This window comes from Buteo buteo, chromosome 13 (assembly GCF_964188355.1).
Source record: "Buteo buteo chromosome 13, bButBut1.hap1.1, whole genome shotgun sequence".
NCBI classification, from domain to species: domain Eukaryota; kingdom Metazoa; phylum Chordata; class Aves; order Accipitriformes; family Accipitridae; genus Buteo; species Buteo buteo.
This window is the reverse complement of record NC_134183.1, coordinates 11,855,048-11,875,115: the sequence shown is the minus strand read 5'-3', so window position 1 is coordinate 11,875,115 and position 20,068 is coordinate 11,855,048. Positions and strand designations below refer to the sequence as shown.

The following is a 20,068-nucleotide window of genomic DNA, read 5'->3' as shown; positions in this document are numbered from 1 at the left end:
TCCCTGTAAGCCTACTTCACAGCTACCTCAGGGATGCGCTTGAGACCACAAATCAAAAGCGGTTACTGGAACTGCACATCCCAAAGCTGTGCTTGTCTCTGTTCTTCTCCCTTGCTACTTGTGTAAGTACTTCAGAGCTCGATAGCTGAGCTGCTCTTCTGAATATGTAAGTCTTGGGATGCTCACATGAGATAGAAAATATAATTAACGGTTGTAGGTTGTAAGTTGCAGATACTGAGGCTGAAGGGCCTCCTGGGAGTGCCAAGCCCTGCCCCAGGTGTGCCTTTTTTTTTTAAATAAAAAACCTGTGATCTTGTCACAGGCACGGTGAAGGGCATTTGAGCTGCCCTCGGCTTCCCCTTTCCTGCCTTGCACAGGGAAACCCTGGTGAGTTCAGACGAGGGGTTTAGACACGCACCCGTGGTCTGTACACGCCTGGCAGCGCCCGGCCAGGATGAACCGTTTGCTCGCTTGACTGGCGCGGAGGATTTCATCAGCTATTTCTGGGCAACGAGTCCGCCACGTCTGGTCTTGTGTTTTGTCTGACCCACCCTGCGAGCCTCCAGCCCGTTTCAATTCACCTCACCGTTAAAAAAGTTCACTTTTTCTCTCCCGAGCACGCCAAGCCGCGCCGCGTATTTGTCGAGCCTAATTCCCTCGCCCCTCTGCGCCGCCCAGCGTGACTGGGAGCCCTTACCAGCGCTCCCGGGGCACCTACGAGTAAAGGCGGGGGCCAGCGCGGGCTCCGGGCTTTTGAGGCGAGCGGGGCGGCTCCGGGGCGGCAGGGAGCCAGGCGCGGTGCCGTGCCCGCGGCGAGGGCAGGGCTGCGGCTGCCGCCGCCTTGGCGGGAAGGCGCGGTGGGCGGGAAGGCCGCCCCCCGACCGGAGCGGGAAGCGGCCGCTCCGCCCCCGCGCCCCGCCCGCCGCTCAGGCCTGCCATGGCGCTCGCGCAGGCCGGTACGCTGGAGCCGGAGGAGTTCTCGCCGCGCACCCGGCAGCGGATGCAGGTCCGGGGCGGTTGGGCTAAGCGGGAGCCGATGTGAGAGCTGCCTGCCCGGGGCTGGCGGAGGGCCGGGGCGGGGAGCGGTGGACGGGACCGGCGTGGAGGGGAGAGGGAGAGGAAGAGGAGAGGGCGGGCGGGTGGAAGGAAGGGGCCGGGGCCGTGAGGAGAGGGTCCCGGGGCCGTGAGGAGAGCGGCCGGGGCTGGGGCGGTGTCGGTGAGGAGCGGGGCGGGAAGGCGGGCGTCAGGCGGGGGGGCACCGCGGGAGCCGCCCGGGCTGCGAATCCCGGCCGAGCCCCCGGTTTCCCTCCCCAGGAGTCCACCCCGACGGGGATCGCCGAGCTCCAGCTCAGCCCGGAGCGGGGCGAGCGGCGAGCCGGCGCGTCCCGGCAGCTGCGGGTGCTGCTCACGCCGCTCGCCGTCGCGGGCCGGCGGCTGCCCCAGAAGCGGTTGCTGGGCGCCTACGGCGGCGGCGGCGGGGGGGTTGCGGAGGGCAGGGCGCCGGCCGGCAAGAAGCTCTGCCTGGAGCCCGGGCCGCGGAAAGCGGCCCAGGCCTCGCCCCCCGGCACCCCGCCCGCGGGCAGCCCGGCTGGCGACGGCTTGGACGGCGTGTGGGATGCGGAGAGCGACGGGAGCGATGGGGCAGAGGCTCTACCGGTGAGTGCCCGCGGGGGAACCCTCCCCGCTTGTGTCCGCGCCGCTGCGGGGATTCCCCGGCCCCGAGCCGCTTCCCCAAAGCAGCGGCGGCGCCAGCCGGGAGTTGCTTGCTCCTTGGCTGCAGCGAAGGAAAGGGGCTTGTTCTGCAGTTCGCAAGACGCGCGTTTGTAAAAGTAAAGTCTGGAAGTCTTTTTCCTCTCTATGTAATCTTTTTTTTTTCTTTTTAACTTCTCTGACTGGCAGTATAGAACTTCGTTGTACCCTTTCAGAATGCCTAAAGGATGAAGAAAATGTTCTTGCTATCAGTCAGAGTATAAAACCTGGTGGCAGAAACACCAGTGTGGTCTTGTGCTGTCAGTAGCTGTCTTCCATACGCTTTTATGGATAGATACAGTCATGAGATATGATAGCTTTGCCAATGTTCTTTTATATTTAAATCATCATTTCAACTTGTCAAGTCTACCTTCTCCTCTATAAAAGATAAAAATTGTCTAAGACTGTATGCCATTTATGTGCGATGTTTGCTGTATTGCTGAAGTTTTGTTTATTGAGTCACTTCAGTATTGTTTTCGTTCTAGCAAGATTTTGGTGAACTGCCCTTTTTGTAGAATTAATGCTAGGCATAAGTTTTGTAATGCAAGCTAGTACCTATGGACAAGTGTTGGTATTGATATGGGATCACCTCACTTCGTTTGTTTACAAATACATCAAAACACTTTTAAATAATTTAGAGAATCAATTTAGAGACTCGCTTCCCAGAAGCCTGGGACATCTCTTGCAGGCCATGTAACTGTACGATGAAGAGTAATTGGCTTTTCTTTTTGTAGGATGGATACTCAGAGTTATCAGCTTATGAAAGGAAAAGACTAAAGAACATTACAGAAAATGCTAAATTCTTTGCTGCTTTAAAGCTGCATGAGGTTTGTATAGCTTCTAAGTAGCACCAAAATGTGCTCTCCAAGTGTAATAAATGTTCTGTCATCCCTCTTGTTGTGAAACCCTTTCCTGACAGTGGCAACTGTGTGAGGAAAGCCATGAAAACTTCCTGAGACATCAGGACTGCCCTGACAAGATAAAAAAATGGGGTTTTGTGCTGCTAGTTAGCTTTTTCCAAAGAAGAGAAGTCCTCAGTTAAGCTTACAAAACAGGAAGAAAGCAAAACTCCACTTATAGGCTATTCTGTACCAGCAGTATCCAGCCGTGCTAGCATGCGTGGTCCCAGCACTGCGGACCCAGCGGCACCAGATGAGGTGACCCTTGGGTAAAATGCTCATGTGAAAGTGCTGGTACGTGTGTGCGTTCTGGGCAGCATGAGCACGGTACATGCAGCATCCTGCTCGCTTGTGTAACTCGTGCTCCCACCCCTTCCTGTGTGCTGCGTTCCCCGAGGAGGGCATCGAGCTCTTGCGTTTTAGATGCAGTGCACACAGGTGAGCTGGTTATCTAACTGAAAGGTTGTGGGGCCTGTGAGGCACCAGGTAGCAGGTCTCGGGCTGTTGGGAGAGTTCAGGTCACCACCCTGTGCTGGACAGGCTCTTGGGAAGAGCCTGCGGGGAGTCCTTCCCCCTGTTCTGCCAAGTCTGGGTGGACACAAGTGTGTCATAATTCTTCTCATGTTGGAGAAGTTGTCTAGAAGGTTAAGGCAGTGGTTTTTCAAACGCTATCACTTGAGTAGATCCAAATCTTTGCCCTTCTTTCTGCACTGCTTCATTCTCTTACATTATTTTTTTTAATTCATAATATATCCCTTTTCTGGCTAGTGAGTGAATTACTTCCTTGAATGGCTGCATGCTTGCTTGCTCATTATACCAAGCTGCAAGACATGGTTGAGCCTGACTAGTAGGCAGTAAGACTCCTTACAACCAAGACTGAAACTTGAGTAAAAATAACTCCTTTTCTTCCAGTTATCCTCAGGGAGGTCAGTAAAGGCTAGGCAGTCTGACTGTAATCGCAGCACTGACCACAGAGTAGTGAAGACTGGCAAAAGGAGCTATAGTCATCTCAGTTACCATTAGCACTGGCCAGTATGGGCTGCCAAACCCAAGAAGCAGGTAAATCTTTTCATGGCAGGGTTCATGCTGCTTTGGCAGGAGTCATAGTGGAGCAGTGGTCTTAGTGGTCTTAGCTGGACATGCCTAAACTTTTCTGGAGTCCAAATTAACTAAATGCCTGTCTTCAAAATGTAATGGAGAAGACGCTATGAATGGTGGCCTCTGTGGTTATAGGTTCTACTTTAAAAGTCTTTCTGTGTTTCGTGCATAGCATTTAGAGTATTTTCTTTGTTCTGTGAAGGGAAGGGCTGCAAGACATCCAGACTGTGCTCTGCTCCTGCACACAGAAATCGGGGAATTCTTGCTGGTAAATGGAAGCAAAGTGGACACAACACAGCTTGATTCTTAAAAATCCCTTTTTATTATTGTTATAAATAATTATGATATAGTTTATTGCAGCCTTTACATAATTGTATTTTTTACAGGTTAATCTTTTATGCTTGCTATATGTATTTTTAATCTTTTTTATTTTCTCTTTAAGTCAGCTGCAAAACTTCATCAAATTGCAACTAAAAGACAATCTCGTGTCACCAGAAGGTAAAATAACTGGATATGAGATTTGTATCGCTGTTCTTTCATTGTGTGGTAGCCGTTTTAGCAGTTCCATCTGTACACACAATATACTGCAAAGAGGGAGAGCTAGTGAGGAGTCTCCTTATAAAGCTAAACCTGAATAACTGATTATCTTAAGCTGTGTGAATTCATGAACAGGTAGTGCTTCTCTTCTGCCATCCTTTGGAAGAAAAATGATAGTATTAATGTCTTTTTTGTCAAATTACAGAATTTGTTCTTTTTGTGATATTTGTATTAAGGTATTTCAAGCGCATTTCTTTTTTCTGATGATATTTTTGCATGATGGCTAAAGAAATGTTAAATCATGAAAACAAATGATAGGAAAAGGTGTGGGAAAGAAAGAGAGGGGGAGAACTAGATGCAAGAGATAGGGTAACCAATTAGTGTAGGAGAAAAGACATTTGGCAGTCCCAGGCAAAGCAGAAAAATGAGCTTAAGTCCACATAAAGAATAAGATATATGATGAAAGAGGAAAAACATGACTAGATCAGTGAGTGGAAGGATGAACTATAAATAGGGAGGGCTGGGAAGAGAAGTGACAGTGGCAGGATGTATTACAAGTGAAATAAAAATACAATACATCTATGTGCCTTGCAAAGTGCCCTTTTTGTTGTTCATTGCTCTCACTGAAGGAAAAAGTAATCACAACCCTCCTAAAGTGAATCAGAAATAGTTAGGCTGTAAGTCTGGGCCAAGGTGTTAGAGCTATACGTGTGAACCTGCTCTGTAGTCTTGTACTTAAATGCAGAGGACTTAGGTTATTAATTGTGTCTGTACTTTTGAAATGTTTTAATTGTTCTAGAGCTAAGGCTAAAAAGGCAGAAGATGAAACAGTACGGCGAAGATCTATGCGCTTACAAAGAGTAGAGCCGTCAGGAATTCCAATGCCTAAGATGCCTGCCCAGCCAGAAGCAGAGGAATATGTAAGATGGGGAAGGGTTAGAGGAGCTGTGTATACACAGAAGCTTTATAAAAACAGTGCCGGTAGTTGACTGATAATACTTGTCACTGCTGAGCTTATTGTAAAAACCTTCAGACATCTGGGAAGGTGCGTTACACAGTGGCAATAATAAAAGGTAAATTCTTTCATCCTCAAGCATCTTGAATAGCAGGCTTCCCATATTCTCTCTGAAAGTTAGTCAATGTTCTGTGACTTAAGTTTATGAAATAGTGCAGTTTTGGATGATCAGAAGGGTCCTGAGGTAAAATGTTACGCATTTTTCAACAGCCTGTAGATTGGAGCAGCTTTAAATTCAAAGTTTTATTACTCTGTTTTACCGTTATTTCACTGTAACTTTTGATCTGGTTTATTTTCCTTTGAAATATTTACTACCTTTTTGACATAGTTGTATAGCAACAAGTAAAAATTCTACTGCTCTGAGAGATGGGAATTTAGGTCTTCCATGGTGCTGTAGAATAAAGCTAAATCGCTAATACAGTTCTTGAAGATCAGCCTTACTGGAGTATCAGAAAGGAGAGAAAAAAACACAGGGTAGCTATTTGTCTTTGCTGCTGTGTTCAGTAAAGTTATATTTATCTTTTTAATAAGATTTTGGTACAAACTTTTTTTTTTAATGTTTATTTCTTGTATTGTCGTAGATGTGTTCTCAAGAGTATCCGGTGTGTGGAAAGTAACAATTCACCCTATTTGTAATTTTAGTTGTTTTGAGTTACGAAAATTGCTAATGTCATTCCAGCCTCAAGTTCCAGCCGGACCTTTACCAATGGTTCCAGAAGATCAGATGGGGAACAGTAAATTGGCAGAGAACTTATTGACTACATGGATGAGGATAAGTGAGGTGGTATTATTTACAAGTAGTTATTTTTGGATGACATAATTTAGCTTGGGTTCTAATTCTGATAAATATTTCCTTTCTATCTGTAGATGAAAGCTAATGATACTGAAAAGCGCCCGTGTGACATGAAAAGGTAATCTGAAGCCAGCAGCTAAAAACTGGGTATTGTCTTGTCCTTCTTTCTTCTCATGAATAGCTAATGTTTTAATGATGTTGTCTAGATACGAAGACAGCCTGAACAGCATGGTCCTTAGTGAAGATAACATTAAAAAGGTTGTGAAATACCGAGTGTGTTCTATGGCTATCCATCCTTCTGAAAGCATCATCTTTATAGCAGCTGGAGACAAGTCTGGGCAGATCGGTCTCTGGAATGTGGTGAGTTGTTAGAGGGCTCTTCACCTGGCAGAGCTGTTTGTTGTGGGACAGGGACAGATTGAGCACAGCCTGGACTGTCATTTTTGTCAAGCTTGCGATGGTATTTTAGACTTGTCCTATTCTTACAGGTAACGCCAGGGTGTCTGTTAAATTGAGGCTCACAGAATTGTTTGAAAGATCTTGGTCCTCGGCAAGCCCAGGTTTAATGGGAGTAAAGGTTGCACTGGTAGTTTTTGGGGGCAGCATGGAAGAAAGTGGATCACTAGCTAAAATAGTATTATCAGTGAGGGTTAAAATTGCAATTCACTGTTGAGAGATTCAGGATCTAATTACAGTACCCTTGTAGCAATACCACAACTAGGTTTTGGAGAGTGAGGGGAAATGGATGCTCAAGTATTTGTTTTTTGAGTTTGTACAAATTTGGGGTAGCTGCAGTGAGTCACTGTTTTTCCAGACAGCAGAGAAAAAATTGCTATGCCAATATATATGCTGGCACATATTTACATACATTGTCTCTCAAAAATAGCTTAGCTTTTGGCACTTCGAAAACTTTTGAGGGATTTGCAGATAGTCTCACCATTGTTTCTGAATTGCCTTAATTACTCCTGCAGCAAGAATCCTTATTTATGTCCTTGACTTACACCTTTGTAACTTCCCCCACCCTGAACACTCCGCTTTGATCGTGTGTCATCCAAGCCAGCTGCTTGAAGTTCACACACGTGCAGATTTTCTTTTCGTTTTTTGCAATGCCATTAACCTCTTGAGTTTCAAGTAATTTCTGTTTTGACAACTTCAGGAAACTGATCAACTAAATTCAGCTCTGGGACTCTTACTCAGTTATAAAGAAGTTTTAAACTGCTCCATCCAATTTAGAAAGCTCTGACTGCAGCTGCGGTTACTACCTGTCAAAGAGTGTGATCTGGTGATGGGGAGGCTGAGGTCTCCAGGTGCTGCAGGCTCTCTTTGTGGCCTTGCAGAGATGTTTCAGTGGAAGCCTAGAGTTGTTAAAGCTACTCTTTACCCTCTTGTGCTCTTTTTTTTTTATTATTTTCCTGAAGTGAGTTGGACCTGAACAAGTTTGGGAGCAGAGTAATCTTTGTGGAATGAATGGTTCTTGGTCCAAAATGGTCTATTCAGTTTCTTTGAAAATAACAGAGCTTGAATGATGCCAATATTAGAAGAGAAGATACAGGAGATTATGCTTTACATTTGGTTCGGGCCACTGTAATTTAGCTTGAGTTCCAAGTAACCTAATGCATGCATATTTTGGTGTAAAGGTGTAAGCATACATGTGGTCCTCAGCAAGGTGTTCAGCTGTGGTAACCGAGAAACCAATTCTGTCAGTGAAAAAGAGCCAGATACAGCATTGATGACTGTAGAAGTTGCAGCTCTTCCTAATTAGAAAACAGAATTCTGAAACTAAGAGTAAATTCTTATTGGTCTTTTGAGCTAAGTTACTTGTATAATGGTGAAAATGGTAGCAGGAGGGAGGCCATAGCCTAACAGTGCTGTGTTGAATGGTCCACGTGAGGGCAGTTCTCTCTTCCAAGCAGACGTGAAACTCCCTTTGTTTTCCAGTAAGATGTCAGCCTGGGCACGCTGTGCCCCAAAGCAGTCCTGCTGCCTGTGTTATCTGTGCTGTTGTCTCCACACATCAAGCACTCTACTGCCTCCTTCGTGCAGTTATCCAGAGCAGACTGAGAACATTTGCGTAAACTGAGAGTTTACTTTGAAAGTTGCAGTAATTAATAGTAGTTATTAATAATTTAATAATTGTAGTTATTACTACAGTGATTAGTATCTCTGCCCATTGAATCTCAATTGTTTTCCAGAACTGTAAATCTGAAGAAGGAGCACATGTCTTTATTCCACACAATTACCCAGTCACCTGCATGCATTTTTCTCCATTTAATCCTGCGCACTTGCTGTCTCTAAGCAGTGACAGTCTGCGGTGTGGTGATGTTACTAGAGCTGTCTTTGATGAGGTGAGTGTTCCCATGGTTGTGCTGCAGACTCCTTGGAAATCTCTTGATATGCGCTGCTGTGAAGTTTCAGTCTCCTTGTACCCAAGTTGTTATTTGTTGGTTGTTTTGTTAACAAGAAAGTTCAAGATTCCATTTCCACAAGGACACATGAAGTAACCTTTAATTAATATCATAAAAATACGGAGATGCTTCCTACTCAATAAACATAGTAACAGCTTGGGTACTCCCAATTTCCTTCCTGCAGAGATAGTTGCAATTATTGAATTTAATTTCATATCTCTGTACTTAAGCAATATGTGCCTCTTTTCAAAAGCATTACCTTTTAACAATGACAAACGAGAGTGATTTAAAGAACTAAATCTTACAAACACTCCCTCCCGCCCCAAATAAACACTGTAAAACAACATAAAGCATGAGTTGATTTTGCTTTTTTCAGGCTTCAAGTGAGCAAAATGCTATGACTGTCTCCATGGTGAGCCAGACAGCTTAACTGAGGAGCTTCATGATGCTTGCTTTGTTTGCTTATTTTTGACAGATGCCTCTGCATTGATCAGCTCTCCAACACTGGAAAATATAACAAGCTTACAGCAGTTTAAAGCTTTTTTCCCCAACCCTTACAGGCACCATAATCTTGGTGGGGTTGGAGGCAGGCCAGCTGCTTGGGAAGTATCTGCAATTGGTCGGTCAACAGGACAGGAAGGTCCGGGGGGGACTCTTTGTTTGAGACAAATGCTTGCAAGAATGTGTCTTTAGGTGTCGGGGGAAGAGAAATGCTGTTCTCCTGCTCCATTGACCTTATGCCAATTTACACAGCCTTGTGATACCTCTAGGAGTATTACTGCCATTGGAAAGAATACAACTGCAAATGGGGAGAATCTGCGCACCTAGAGAGCTGGAATATGGAAGTTTTCCTGCAGTGTTATTATGCTTGTGGCTTATTGTTGCTTTGAGAGGAAACTGCCATGGGATAAGGTGGCTTGATGTCCTGACTCTGACCTCCCAAATTATAGGAAGCCAAATTCACATTTCTGCACCCAGTTAAAGGTTCCTGGAGCATTGGAGAAAGGAACAGTATCATTAATCCTTACTCAGTATGCACTCGAGGATAACAGCCAATGGATTACTGGAACATAGAGGTGATAGTGTCTTTTAAGAGTTCTAACAGAGAACTCAAGAGTATGTTGTTGCTAGTTTGTTTTGGATGGTTAATTATCTCCTCTGTGGAAAGCATACCAGTTTTACAGAAAGGTTACCTACATGGATAGCTAAGGCTGGAGCTATAAACTTAGGTAGTCTTCATTAGTATTTTTAGTATATTAAAAAGGGAAACCATAAAATCTACAGCCCCTAGAGTGTTTTGGGTATTAAGAATAACTCTTTGTATTTCATTGAATAGTTTTGGTTACATCTGACCTTTTCTGTGCTCAGATATGCAGAAGTGAAGAAGACTTATCTTCCTTTGACTTTTTGGAAGATAATGCCTCCACTGCAATAGTAGGAGACTGGGATGGCAGTGTCGCTGTTGTGGACAGACGGACCCCAGGAACATCTTCAGAGCTTTCTGCAGACATTGGCTTCAAAAGAACAAGGACAGTCCATGTTCATCCAGTGAATAAACAGTATTTCATTGCTGCTGGCTCAGTGTATGTAGCTCAAAATGAACTGCAGTTATTCTGTGTTTTCAGTGTTCTGTCTGCATTGGTGACTGAAGTCAGCTATAAATGACACATTTGGAGGGCAGGAGCAGCTGTTGATGAGGCAGACAATTTGAGAGCCTTGGTGTATAGTCAGAGCTGCTTTGATCTTTTTAGAAAACAAGTTTTTAGTTCTTAGCAGGATTTAAAATGTGATACGCTTTGACTTTCCTTCACCTTTTGGTAATGGGTACAAAATGGTCTTATGAGTCACTGTTTTTTGACAGATCACAGTGTAGAGGGATTTTAATGAGCTGTTGGTCTGGGCTGGTTCTGGTGCTCTCAAAATCCTTTGGAGCCACTGGCCGTTTGAGTGAATATACACTGCTGAAGTAAAGTTCTAAACGCAGCTCATGTAAAACCCGCAGTGTCTCTTGAGAGTTTTTTGGTAAATGGGTAATAAAAATAATTATTTCACTATCACCTTGTAAAGTATTCTGTGTGGTATGTATTGCAGGGATGTTTGTATTTATGATGTTCGATACCTGAAGCCTAATGGGAACAAGCCTGTGAGCTCTCTTAAAGGACACACAAGAAGTGTTGCTTCTGCATATTTCTCACCTGTAACCGGGAACAGAGTAGTGACGGTGTGTGCTGATGATAAACTGAGGTAAGACGGCATGGGAAGGAATAGTCTTTATGGAAAATGTCAACTGGTGGGGGTTTTTTATTATTATTAGGTCCTATCTGCATTACCCATCATTGAGAGCTTTCTGTCTTTATCACTTTTTCTAAAAGTGATAAAGATTTATTTGCATTGGCATTTTTAATGTTGTTTTTAATGATTTTTTGTTTTGGTTTTTTTTTTCCTGATTCTCATTTTCCTGAAGAATATTTAACAGTGAACAGTAAAATATGCAGGTACTGTTAGTCTTCAAAAACAAACAAAACATATCCAAACAAAAAAAAACCCGAAACCAACCAAAACCCTGGCTTATGAATACAAATACGGTATGTTTTGAAACTGAATTTATTTTTAGCTGCTGATACTTAAAATTATGATAATAGCAGCTCTTTTGTAACTAGTCTTACCAGTTGATAATTTAAACTCCTGTGAGTTGTTTTGTATTAGAGATCTAGGGTTTTTTCTACTTTGCAGTTTTGCGACCATAATTTAGGTAATCTAGTCATGTAAATACCCGACTGTATCCGCATATTTGCCATGTACATGATTAGAAGTCCTAAATTGTATCACAGAATAGCAGGTACGAAATGGGGGCACCAGTTAAGGCCAGGTTGAAAATCAGGCTTCTACTCTACAGATTGCATTTTAAAAGAAGGGGTAAATACATGCATTCTGGAAAGAATCTGAATATGGTGCAGTTGTTACAGCATTATGTTTTGTCTGGAAATTTGATTTTCTTTCTTCACCTTCCACATACACAGGAAAGAGTTCTTTTGTGCAAGTTCTGCATTGCTGTAATGCTTTCATTCCTGTGATGTGTTTACTGTATATAATTGAAGATTTGTTCTCTGTAGTAGGCTTCATTATGAAAATTGTAAATCCTTGGTGCTAACAGAGCAAGCATCAGAGTACAAAATGCATATGAGTAAACCAGAATATTTGTGCTCGACAGAATGCAGAAAACAGAAAGAGGTTCATTTATTCACTGTCTCCTCCAAAGAAAAAAGAAAGCAGCTTTTAACTCAGCAGCTCATTGACCTTTTTGCCCCAGGGAGGGTGGAGTCCTAAAAGTTTTTCAGGGGCAAAGGAGAACCCAGAACCGGAGATCTGTTGATGGTTTCTCTGTCAGTCGAGCTCACGCCTGCCTGAGGAAGTCCTGGCACTGGAAGCTGTTAGTGGTGGGATTTCACATTTGTGTGTTTTCTCTTCTCTTGTGTTCTTCCTTGGGCAGCCTGTTTGTGCAGTGACTAAATGGACAGCATACTGGGGTAGAGGAGCCTGTCATTTGTCCTAGCAAGCCATTCTTGTTCCCTTCCTATAACAGCTTTCAGAAAGGATGACCTTCAATTCTAGCTAAAAGCAAATCCAATTCAAAAAGCAAATTTAATAATTGCAGTTGGAATGTTGGTGCTTATATTTGAGTTGGATGTCTGTGTGCTGTTTGTTACTATATTCCAGAATCTTGTGTGGTCTGATCTGTGTTTAATGAGGAAAGGGCTACCTTTTTTAACACGTGTACATTTTATTAACATGCTGTTCTGTGTTACAGGGTCTATGACACCACCTCTTTGTCACCGACAGTTGCAGTTCTCAGTACCATCAGGTAAGCCGAACTCACTGGGGCTGACAGCACGCTATGGCCGTTCTGCTCAAGTGCAGTTGTGGCACAAGTGATGGGTGTGTAGAGGCTACGCGGTGTTGTGTTTCCAGACAGCCTCGGGGTCTTTGGCTGCTGTGGAAGCAAGAGCAGCTGAGTACCCTTCCAGCCTGAGAATTTGCCCTAGTCCTCACGGGTGCCGACTGGCTTTTGTTTGTAAAGCATGACTGGGCCACAGCCTGCTGTGAGTCGGTCAAGTCTGCAGGGAAGTTTTAACGTCTGAACAGACCATTTTGTGACTTTTGAAATGTGTTTTGTTTCAGAATGCTTTTTCTTTGTGCATTTTTTAAATATCAAAGGTTACTTCTTAACAGTAAAGCGCATGTTTTTGAGTGAAGTCTCGCCACTTGTAAAATACCTTTGTGCTCCAGAAGGGCGAGTCATTGTCAAGATTGGTTTGCTAAGGAGCTAGAACTAGATGAGCGACTGGCTTGAAAATTCTTAGTTTGCAATTTATTGAATGGCTTGATGCATGTTTGTCCTATTTTCACTAAAATATGCAACCATGAAGCGTAACTACTTTGACTAATAATCACTTAAGTCAAAGTGCCCTCTGCTTTATCATCTTACTCCATTGCATTTCTTTGTCCCATCCCACCCATCACAGGATAGTGATCCACTGAATGGATCTGAGAAGCACCATCTGTCCAGTGTGTGAAAGTGCTGATGGTTTAGAAGTCAAGGAAGAGGGGTTTAAGCAAAGAGGACATAAATGACAATACTTAAAAATACTGAATTCAGTAAGAGGAATGTTTATCTCTTTCTTTTTCTCCCTGTTTGTTTTTCTGAAGACATAACAGTAACACCGGACGCTGGTTAACCAGGTTCAGAGCAATATGGGACCCTAAACAGGAAGACTGCTTTGTGGTGGGCAGTATGGCACAACCAAGACAAATAGAAGTCTTCCAAGATACTGGAAAATTGTTGCACTCTTTTTATAACCTTGACCTCCTTAGTTCCGTGTGTTCCATTAACGTGGTTCATCCCAGTAAGAACATCTTAGTGGGTGGCAACTCCAGTGGTCGCCTTCACGTGTTCAAAGAATAAAACACGTGGCTCAGATATTATTAATTTTTTTGCATTAAATTTGTCTAATCTGTATTAAGCTGTTCCTAAGCTAACTATATTTTCTCAGGACAAAAGTGTATTTTAAAAGCTTTAAAATAAATCTTCTAAACTACTTTTGGCGTTCTCTTCTTTAATTAAAATAAATTATGACAGTCAGTTTGTACCAAAATAGATATTTTTCCCCAATACCAAATTCTTATTTTTCAGAAAAAGAAAAAATGCTGGATCAGTAGGATACTTGCTACATGTGTGAGGCACTTATTAATGATTTTCATTAGAGAATCTGGAGCACTCATTCTCTGCCAGCTTGTGTGGTGTTCCCATCATCTCTCTTTAAGGCTAGCAGGTGTTCAGCATCCATGTTGTCAGCAAAATTTGTCCCTTGAGTAAGATGTCTGATGTCTAATTAAATCCTTCCTGGAGGCAGAAGGAAGGTCTCTGTGTAGGCTGGTGCCACTGGGCACAGTTTCTAGGGAAGCTCCATGGTGATGAGTTGAACTTGGAGTTGTCGGGGTATAGGCGGAGCAGGCTGCAGAGGGGGGGGTCCTGGGCCATGCGTTTGGGGGGGCTGGCCTCAGCTCCCCTTTCTGCACCTGCAGGCCCCTCTGAGGGGGGGGGATGTTGAATCTGACTGAAACAGCTCAGCGGAGCTTGCGTTAAAAATTGTCACTGATGTGTGTCATGTGTCAGTGACAACAAATGCACTTTTAAAAATGGTGAGAGGCTGTTGCTGTTACAAACCTATGTTTACTGTATTCCAGTGCTGACGGGGGGTCCTGCAGGAACCTGCCGCTGCAAGGTCAAGGTAAGGCTGTGGTTTTGCAGCCAGTGCAGCAACTGGTGTGGTTTGCTTTTGCTCGACAGGAGGCAGTTCAGCGGTAGGAAACATGAGCGTGCTCTTATCATTTTGCTGCTGTTGCCTCAGCGCTCCCAGCTGATCCCCTGACGGCAGGATGAGCGTCCTGCTACAACTGGAATCCCCTCATGTCCTGAAGTTACTCTGGGAGGAAGCTGGGAGTTACTCTCTGGCCTCTGCCACTGCTCTTAGTTTCAGCATGCACATTCCTTGCCATTCACTGTGCTTGGATGAGCAATGGAATCCTACTTGATGGGTGCTGTGCACACCTGGTTAACAGCTGCAGAACAGGGATCAGGAGGAAGCGGGGCTGTCTGTGTCCAATTTGCCATGTGCGTGGCTGTGCTGGGCCGTGTCTGCTTCCCCCGCAGCAGTGATGTGTGTTTGTAAAGCAACATGAAGCAGATGGGTTTTAGGCCAGTGGCAGCCAAGGGCAGACTCTTCCCGTGCCCGGCAGAGTCCTGAACTGCTGGAGCAGAGCTCGCTCCCCCGCTGCACTCGTGGCTGCTTGAGGCTTCTCATAACTTTGGTGAGTGGGCTGCTAAAAGGCCAAATTCCTTGTGGGTTTTGAGCCGAGTTTCTACTCAAGTAAAACTCAATAAAATTACCGACACTGTAAATGCTAAACAAATCTCATACCAATGCTGGTTTTCATGATATTTAAATATTTATTTAAATTTAAAAATACTTTTCATGGCACCAATGATTTATGCTAACTAAGATATTGAATATGTAGAAAAAGGTACATTTTGAAGGAAAAAATGTAACTTACAGTATTTGGCACATGAAAGGTTAATTTCTAGATTCTTTTTTTATGAAAACTAAGAAATTCACATTTTCAGGTATTTTACCGTCTACTGCTTAAAGATGCAGTATGCTATTATGAGATGTTTTTTCTGATATAAGAACCTATGGAAACAACATTTTAATATAAAGACAGGTAAAACTAACAGGTAGTGAAACACAAGACGTAATATGGAACGTACAGGAAAAACATACAATGAAAAATCACCAGTTCTCGTGGTTTTGCAGTAAAACGCTGGGTGAAAACTGCAGAGGTAAACTAGGTCTGGCATTTATCGCTATTCTAGAGTAAGCCGATGTAGAAGGTTTCCAAGGTCAGTACTTAGAGGCTGCACTTTTTGTTTGGAAGGAAGATGTCTCATGTACAGGGCGCGCGGGGCCGGGCGCCTCGCTGGCGGACGGGGCTGTGCTGTTAGACATCACGCAGTACATCAGCAGTGAGGAGGAGGGAACACTGCATCTTTAACCCGGGGCAAAAAACGTCAGGTTCAGGACTACCACGCACTGCATAGAAACACCATTAACTACGGACTGAGGTAGGAACACTACACTAAGAGTTAATTTTGCTATGTTGCATAAAACAGGATTATCATGTAAAAATCGATCCTCTGTCTCCTGGCAGCGCTCATAAGGGCTTCTGCCTGCTCAAGAGTTAGGGGCTGTACGCCAAACCCTCCTCAGCCCTTGTGCTGTAAGCGGGCGGCCATGGCTGCGTCCTCAGCGGCGAGACATGACGGCTTCGGTCTTTATTCCCCCCCCGACAGACAGTACTTAAACGGGACCTCTCTCTTTATTGCAGTGACAAACGATCCAAGTCTGGCCAACTTCTTGTGGTGTTGGATCGACCAACATCATCATCGTGCTCCTTCGCCAGGTGCCAGCTGAGTGGGTCCGGACCAGACGGGAGCCAGCCTCGGCGGGGAGCGGCGCTCGCGCGTGCGTGTGGTAATGGGTGGTGGGATGCTCAGAGACAAGAACACGGAAATCAGGCTTTTTAAAACTGCAGTTATGGCCCCAGCTTACGTAAAATCTCTCCCTGAGATGAAATAAAACTTGCTCACCTTGTTTTCACCTTTTTTAGTTATGCATGTCCAACTTCTCAATCAAAACTGAACAGAACTGGCTTTTATTGCTCCCTGTGTAAATAGACTGCTGCTTCCCAGGTAACTGAAGGTCCCGGTGGTTATGTCACAAGTACGATGAGTTGGTTTTATTGATTTTTGCTTAAGAACAGATAGGTCTAATGGTTGTCCATTGGCTTGTTCAGTGTCACCTCTGCTCCTGTAGTTCTGTCCTTTTTATCTTCAGAAAAGTCACAAAATTATAGCTCCTTTCTCTATTCCAAAACTAGCAATGGGTTAATCTGGTGTTAGGCTTCCAGGCTACAAAAGCGTTTGCTCTTAAACCATTTGCTCAATGTGAACCGCTTGGTACAGTGCACCATGGTCACCCAATCCATAAAGTAAAAAAAGACTTGATTAGATTTGATAACAAAATAGCATTTTGTTGTTAAAATAGACCTTGAAACAGTCTCTCTTTTTTTTTTTTTGGTGTTTTTTTTTGTTGTGTTTTTTTTTTTTTTTTGTACAAAACAGGTACGACTTTCGGAGGCTAAAGGTCTTCCTAATAAATCCAACATGGTCACTACCGGCTATGCGCCCAGGCTTGGCTGAGGGTGCCTGGTGTGCTCTCGCCTGCCTGTGTTCTCCCTGCCCTCGGGAGCACCGACGCTTCAAGGCTTAGAAAAAGTGACGAAAGGCTTAGTCTGCAGCGCAGGGCGAGGGCTCCCGTCCGCTGGGTGATTGCTGTGCTGCGGGGAGCCGGCTACTGCACCCGCCCGGGAGTGGGGGGGAACTGGGGCGTCCCCCGATGATAGCATCGTGCCACGCGTCGCCGCGTAGGAGACTCCGGTCGGTTAGCAGGGAAGGATTTCTGCAAAGCGGTACTTGGAAGGTGGTGGTGGTGGTGGTGGTGTGCACAGTGGTGGATTTAATAACGTAACAGTACACGAGTGTTTAAATTAATACTCAGTAGCACCATTGCTAAAGCTCCTGCATAATACAGCATCGCAAGCCTCCCGGCCGATGCTCGTACAATGATGGGTGGCAACAGTAAAAATAAATTCCTCTCTTTGCTCGGTGCTTCCGAAGTCGTACGCGCGTCTGTGAGAATCGGAACGGTAAAGTGTTGTGCGGGCTCCGGGGGTGGGAGCAGCGCGGCTGAGCGCGGGGAGGAGGAGGCCCCGGGGGGCTGCGCCCACCCCCGTCTTCCTCCCGGAAAGCCACCTCCTCGGCCGCGCCGTGCTCTGGGTCGGGAAGGGAGGATTAGTGTGTGTGCCGAAGGCGCCCCGGTGGGTCCCGCGCGCGGGGGACGGCGGCAGGTCTCTCCCCAGGCCCCCGGCTAGTTACGTGGCGACTCCTGCCTTCAGGTGTCAATGAGCAGGTTTACCACGGCGCGGACTTTGCAGGCAAACCATCGCCTGAGGGGACAAAAGTATTGGTAATGGAACTGCTCGAACTCGGGGGTCTGGCGGATATCACGGAAAAAGGCAGTGTCAAGGTCGGACTCGGTAAGGACGATCAGGAGGAGGAGCAAAACAAAGAGGAGTCCAACTGTCACAAGGAGCAAACGGAGGACACTTAAAACAAACTTATTCACCTGTTCCGCCTGCGCCGCCCCCAGGCCGCCGGCGCCCGGGCACAGGGCACGCAGCTCGCCGCCCGCCTCCTCCGCCTCGGCCGCCGCCGGCGTGCCGGCCTCCGACTCCTTCTCCTCCTCGATGCTGCACGGGGCCCCGTTCGCCTGCCGCGAGAGCAGCATCAGCTCCAGGCTGTGCTCGGCCACCGGCGTGGGCAGCACGCTGTCCGCCGGGCTGTAGTTCTCGTCGGCGATGACGGCTACCCGCTCGCTGCTCTCGGCGCGGCCGCTCCGGCCGGGGGCCGTGAAGGCGTCGCCGTGGGAGGCCGAGCGCACCGGGGTCGAGTGGGCGCTGTCGCGCAGAGACTCCAGGCCTGGGGGGGGGACAGAAAAGGGGGATGCTCTGGTGCCGGGGACGTGGAAATGGAAACTCTCCCCCTAGCCCGGCACTGCCCCCAGCCCCATGTACCCTCACGAGGTACGAGCTTTTTTTTGTGGTGGTTTTTGGTCCCTCGGGGCCAGCAGCTGCAGCCCAGCGCCCAGCCGGAGCCCACGGCAGCCCCTTCTCTGCAGCTTGTGACTGCAACGGTGCCTCTAACACCTGCGGGACTTGTCGCTGTCACCGACAGCCACTGGCTGTCAGTCTGGACCGCAGGCAGGGGCCTGGGCTTGTCATCAATCGATCACAAACACATCCGTGTGCTGTAACTGCTCTGAGGTGACAGCCCCCCCCCCGGCAGCCGCCCGCGGCGTGCTTGAGGCCCCTCTGCTGTCGGCACCGCCAACCCCAACCGCGGGCAGGCTGCCTGTGCTACCGAGATGCAGGCAGGGATGAGCTGGGAAGAGTGGCTGTAGCGGGGCAGGGATGGGGTGGGGGGGAGAAACACACCCTAAGGGGTCCATGCTGGGGCAGCTGGTGAGTCCCTGCTGGCCCCGAGCTGGGGACCGGGGGCAACTCTCCCTGTGGCACCACTGGAGACAGCCGAGCCTGCTGCAGCCGATGGGGCAATTCTTACGGATTTACCTCCTGGCCGGCACAGCCTCGCCCCTCGACAAAAAGAGGTGCAGTGAGGTCCCGACCAAGCTGGAGCCCTGTGCGGGCAGCATGGCTGACCTCGCTGTCGACAGCGCCTGCCTTGAGGTGATGAAGTAAAAGATGACCTCGGGATGGCAGGTGAGGAAAGCGAGGGCTGCACCTGCCTGGCAGGGAGGAGATGTCCTGGGGCTGCAGCCCCATCACACGCGGGAGACTTCCCCACAGAGCGGGCTGTAAGTCAGACCGGAGTCACCGACAGTTCTGATTTCTATTGATTCACTACAAAAAAAATGTCTTACACACAAGCATGGGAACAAGAGCCGCATGAAGAGCTGTGTGCCAGCCCAGCCAGCCGCATAACACAGTTGAGCTAGAGTCACAGCCGGGCTGCCCTTTGCACCAAGGCTGAGCATGGCGGGCAGGATGAGGGGAACTCCTTCTCTACACCAACTAACTCCCCCCCCTCCCCTTCCAAGTCCAAGAAACCCCACAAGCGCGATGCGGGGTAGGCACCGGTTCTGCCGTCACAGCATCCCGTGCCTCGGGGAGGGTTTCTGAAGGCAGTGGTGGCCAGGACCAGCGGGTCCCCAGTGCCACCCCGCAGCTGGCTGCAAGGGGAACGGGGCTGGACATTTCCCCTGGTGGGGAGGGCACAGCACAACAAAGCACCATGGCACAGTGTCACCGGGCGCCCCGGCCCCGCACGCTGCCGAAGGGTGAAGCGAAGAGCCCAGAGCCTGTCCTGCCTGCATTCCCCGGGGCTTTGCAACCTCATGCTTGTAAATACTCCCTGGATGCCTCTGGATCAGCTCAGCTTAACATACGGGCCACCACGGCACTGAGTGTGAGTGGCAGCTGAGGCGATAAGCACAGGCAAGGAATAAACACGTTCTCACTCCGACAGCTATGTTTTCTCGTGTGTCGCAAAGCTCATATGAACATCCCCTGGCTGCACCTGCTGTGTTCCTGACAGGTGGGCACCCACCAGGGCGGGCAGCACCTCGGCTCCCAGGGAGGGCAGCCGATGTCAGGGGGGTCCCCTGCTCATCACTGCAATGATGCCGGTCCCCCCCACCAAGACCCAAGCTTTCCTGCCATCTGTTTGCATCACAGGACTGACATAAAAAGCTAGAAAATCTGGGGAAAGCCGAGTCCAGCCCCAAAACTGGAGCTGCTTCGTGGTAATAACGACCGAGACTCCAGTCAGCATGGGCGATCCCAGCCCGCTTCCCATGGCATGCATCCTGCATCCCAC

General features: G+C 47.2%; 2 protein-coding genes across 4 annotated transcripts in view; one reads left to right on the top strand and one right to left on the bottom strand.

The window, feature by feature from the left end:
- The first annotated feature begins 919 nt into the window (after positions 1-919).
- On the top strand, positions 920-13,593 carry WDR76 (WD repeat domain 76). Its single transcript, XM_075044731.1, has 13 exons — positions 920-1,006; positions 1,315-1,656; positions 2,484-2,576; positions 4,189-4,244; positions 5,083-5,203; positions 5,978-6,079; positions 6,166-6,209; positions 6,298-6,451; positions 8,284-8,436; positions 9,865-10,079; positions 10,588-10,740; positions 12,305-12,358; positions 13,204-13,593. The coding sequence occupies exons 1-13, from the start codon at positions 938-940 to the stop codon at positions 13,457-13,459; spliced, it is 1,812 nt and encodes a 603-aa protein (XP_074900832.1). The 5' UTR covers positions 920-937; the 3' UTR covers positions 13,460-13,593.
- Positions 13,594-15,527: 1,934 nt separating this feature from the next.
- Positions 15,528-20,068, bottom strand: part of FRMD5 (FERM domain containing 5) — a 117,257-nt gene continuing 112,716 nt past the window's right edge. For 2 of the 3 annotated variants that reach the window (XM_075043896.1, XM_075043897.1), the window contains one exon: positions 15,528-18,151. In XM_075043896.1, the coding sequence (XP_074899997.1) occupies positions 17,565-18,151 (587 nt within the window). In that variant the 3' untranslated portion in view covers positions 15,528-17,564. The remainder of the gene's footprint in view (positions 18,152-20,068) is intronic. The other variant, XM_075043898.1, reaches the window with a different exon arrangement.

What these genes read in the sequence shown, in the direction of transcription:
- WDR76 (XM_075044731.1), top strand. Translation starts at nt 938, where the DNA reads ATGGCGCTCGCGCAGGCCGGTACGCTGGAGCCGGAGGAGTTCTCGCCG. An exon ending in GCACCCGGCAGCGGATGCAG is followed by an intron (nt 1,007 to 1,314) that starts GTCCGGGGCGGT and finishes TTCCCTCCCCAG; the next exon opens with GAGTCCACCCCGACGGGGAT. An exon ending in CAATCTCGTGTCACCAGAAG is followed by an intron (nt 4,245 to 5,082) that starts GTAAAATAACTG and finishes TAATTGTTCTAG; the next exon opens with AGCTAAGGCTAAAAAGGCAG.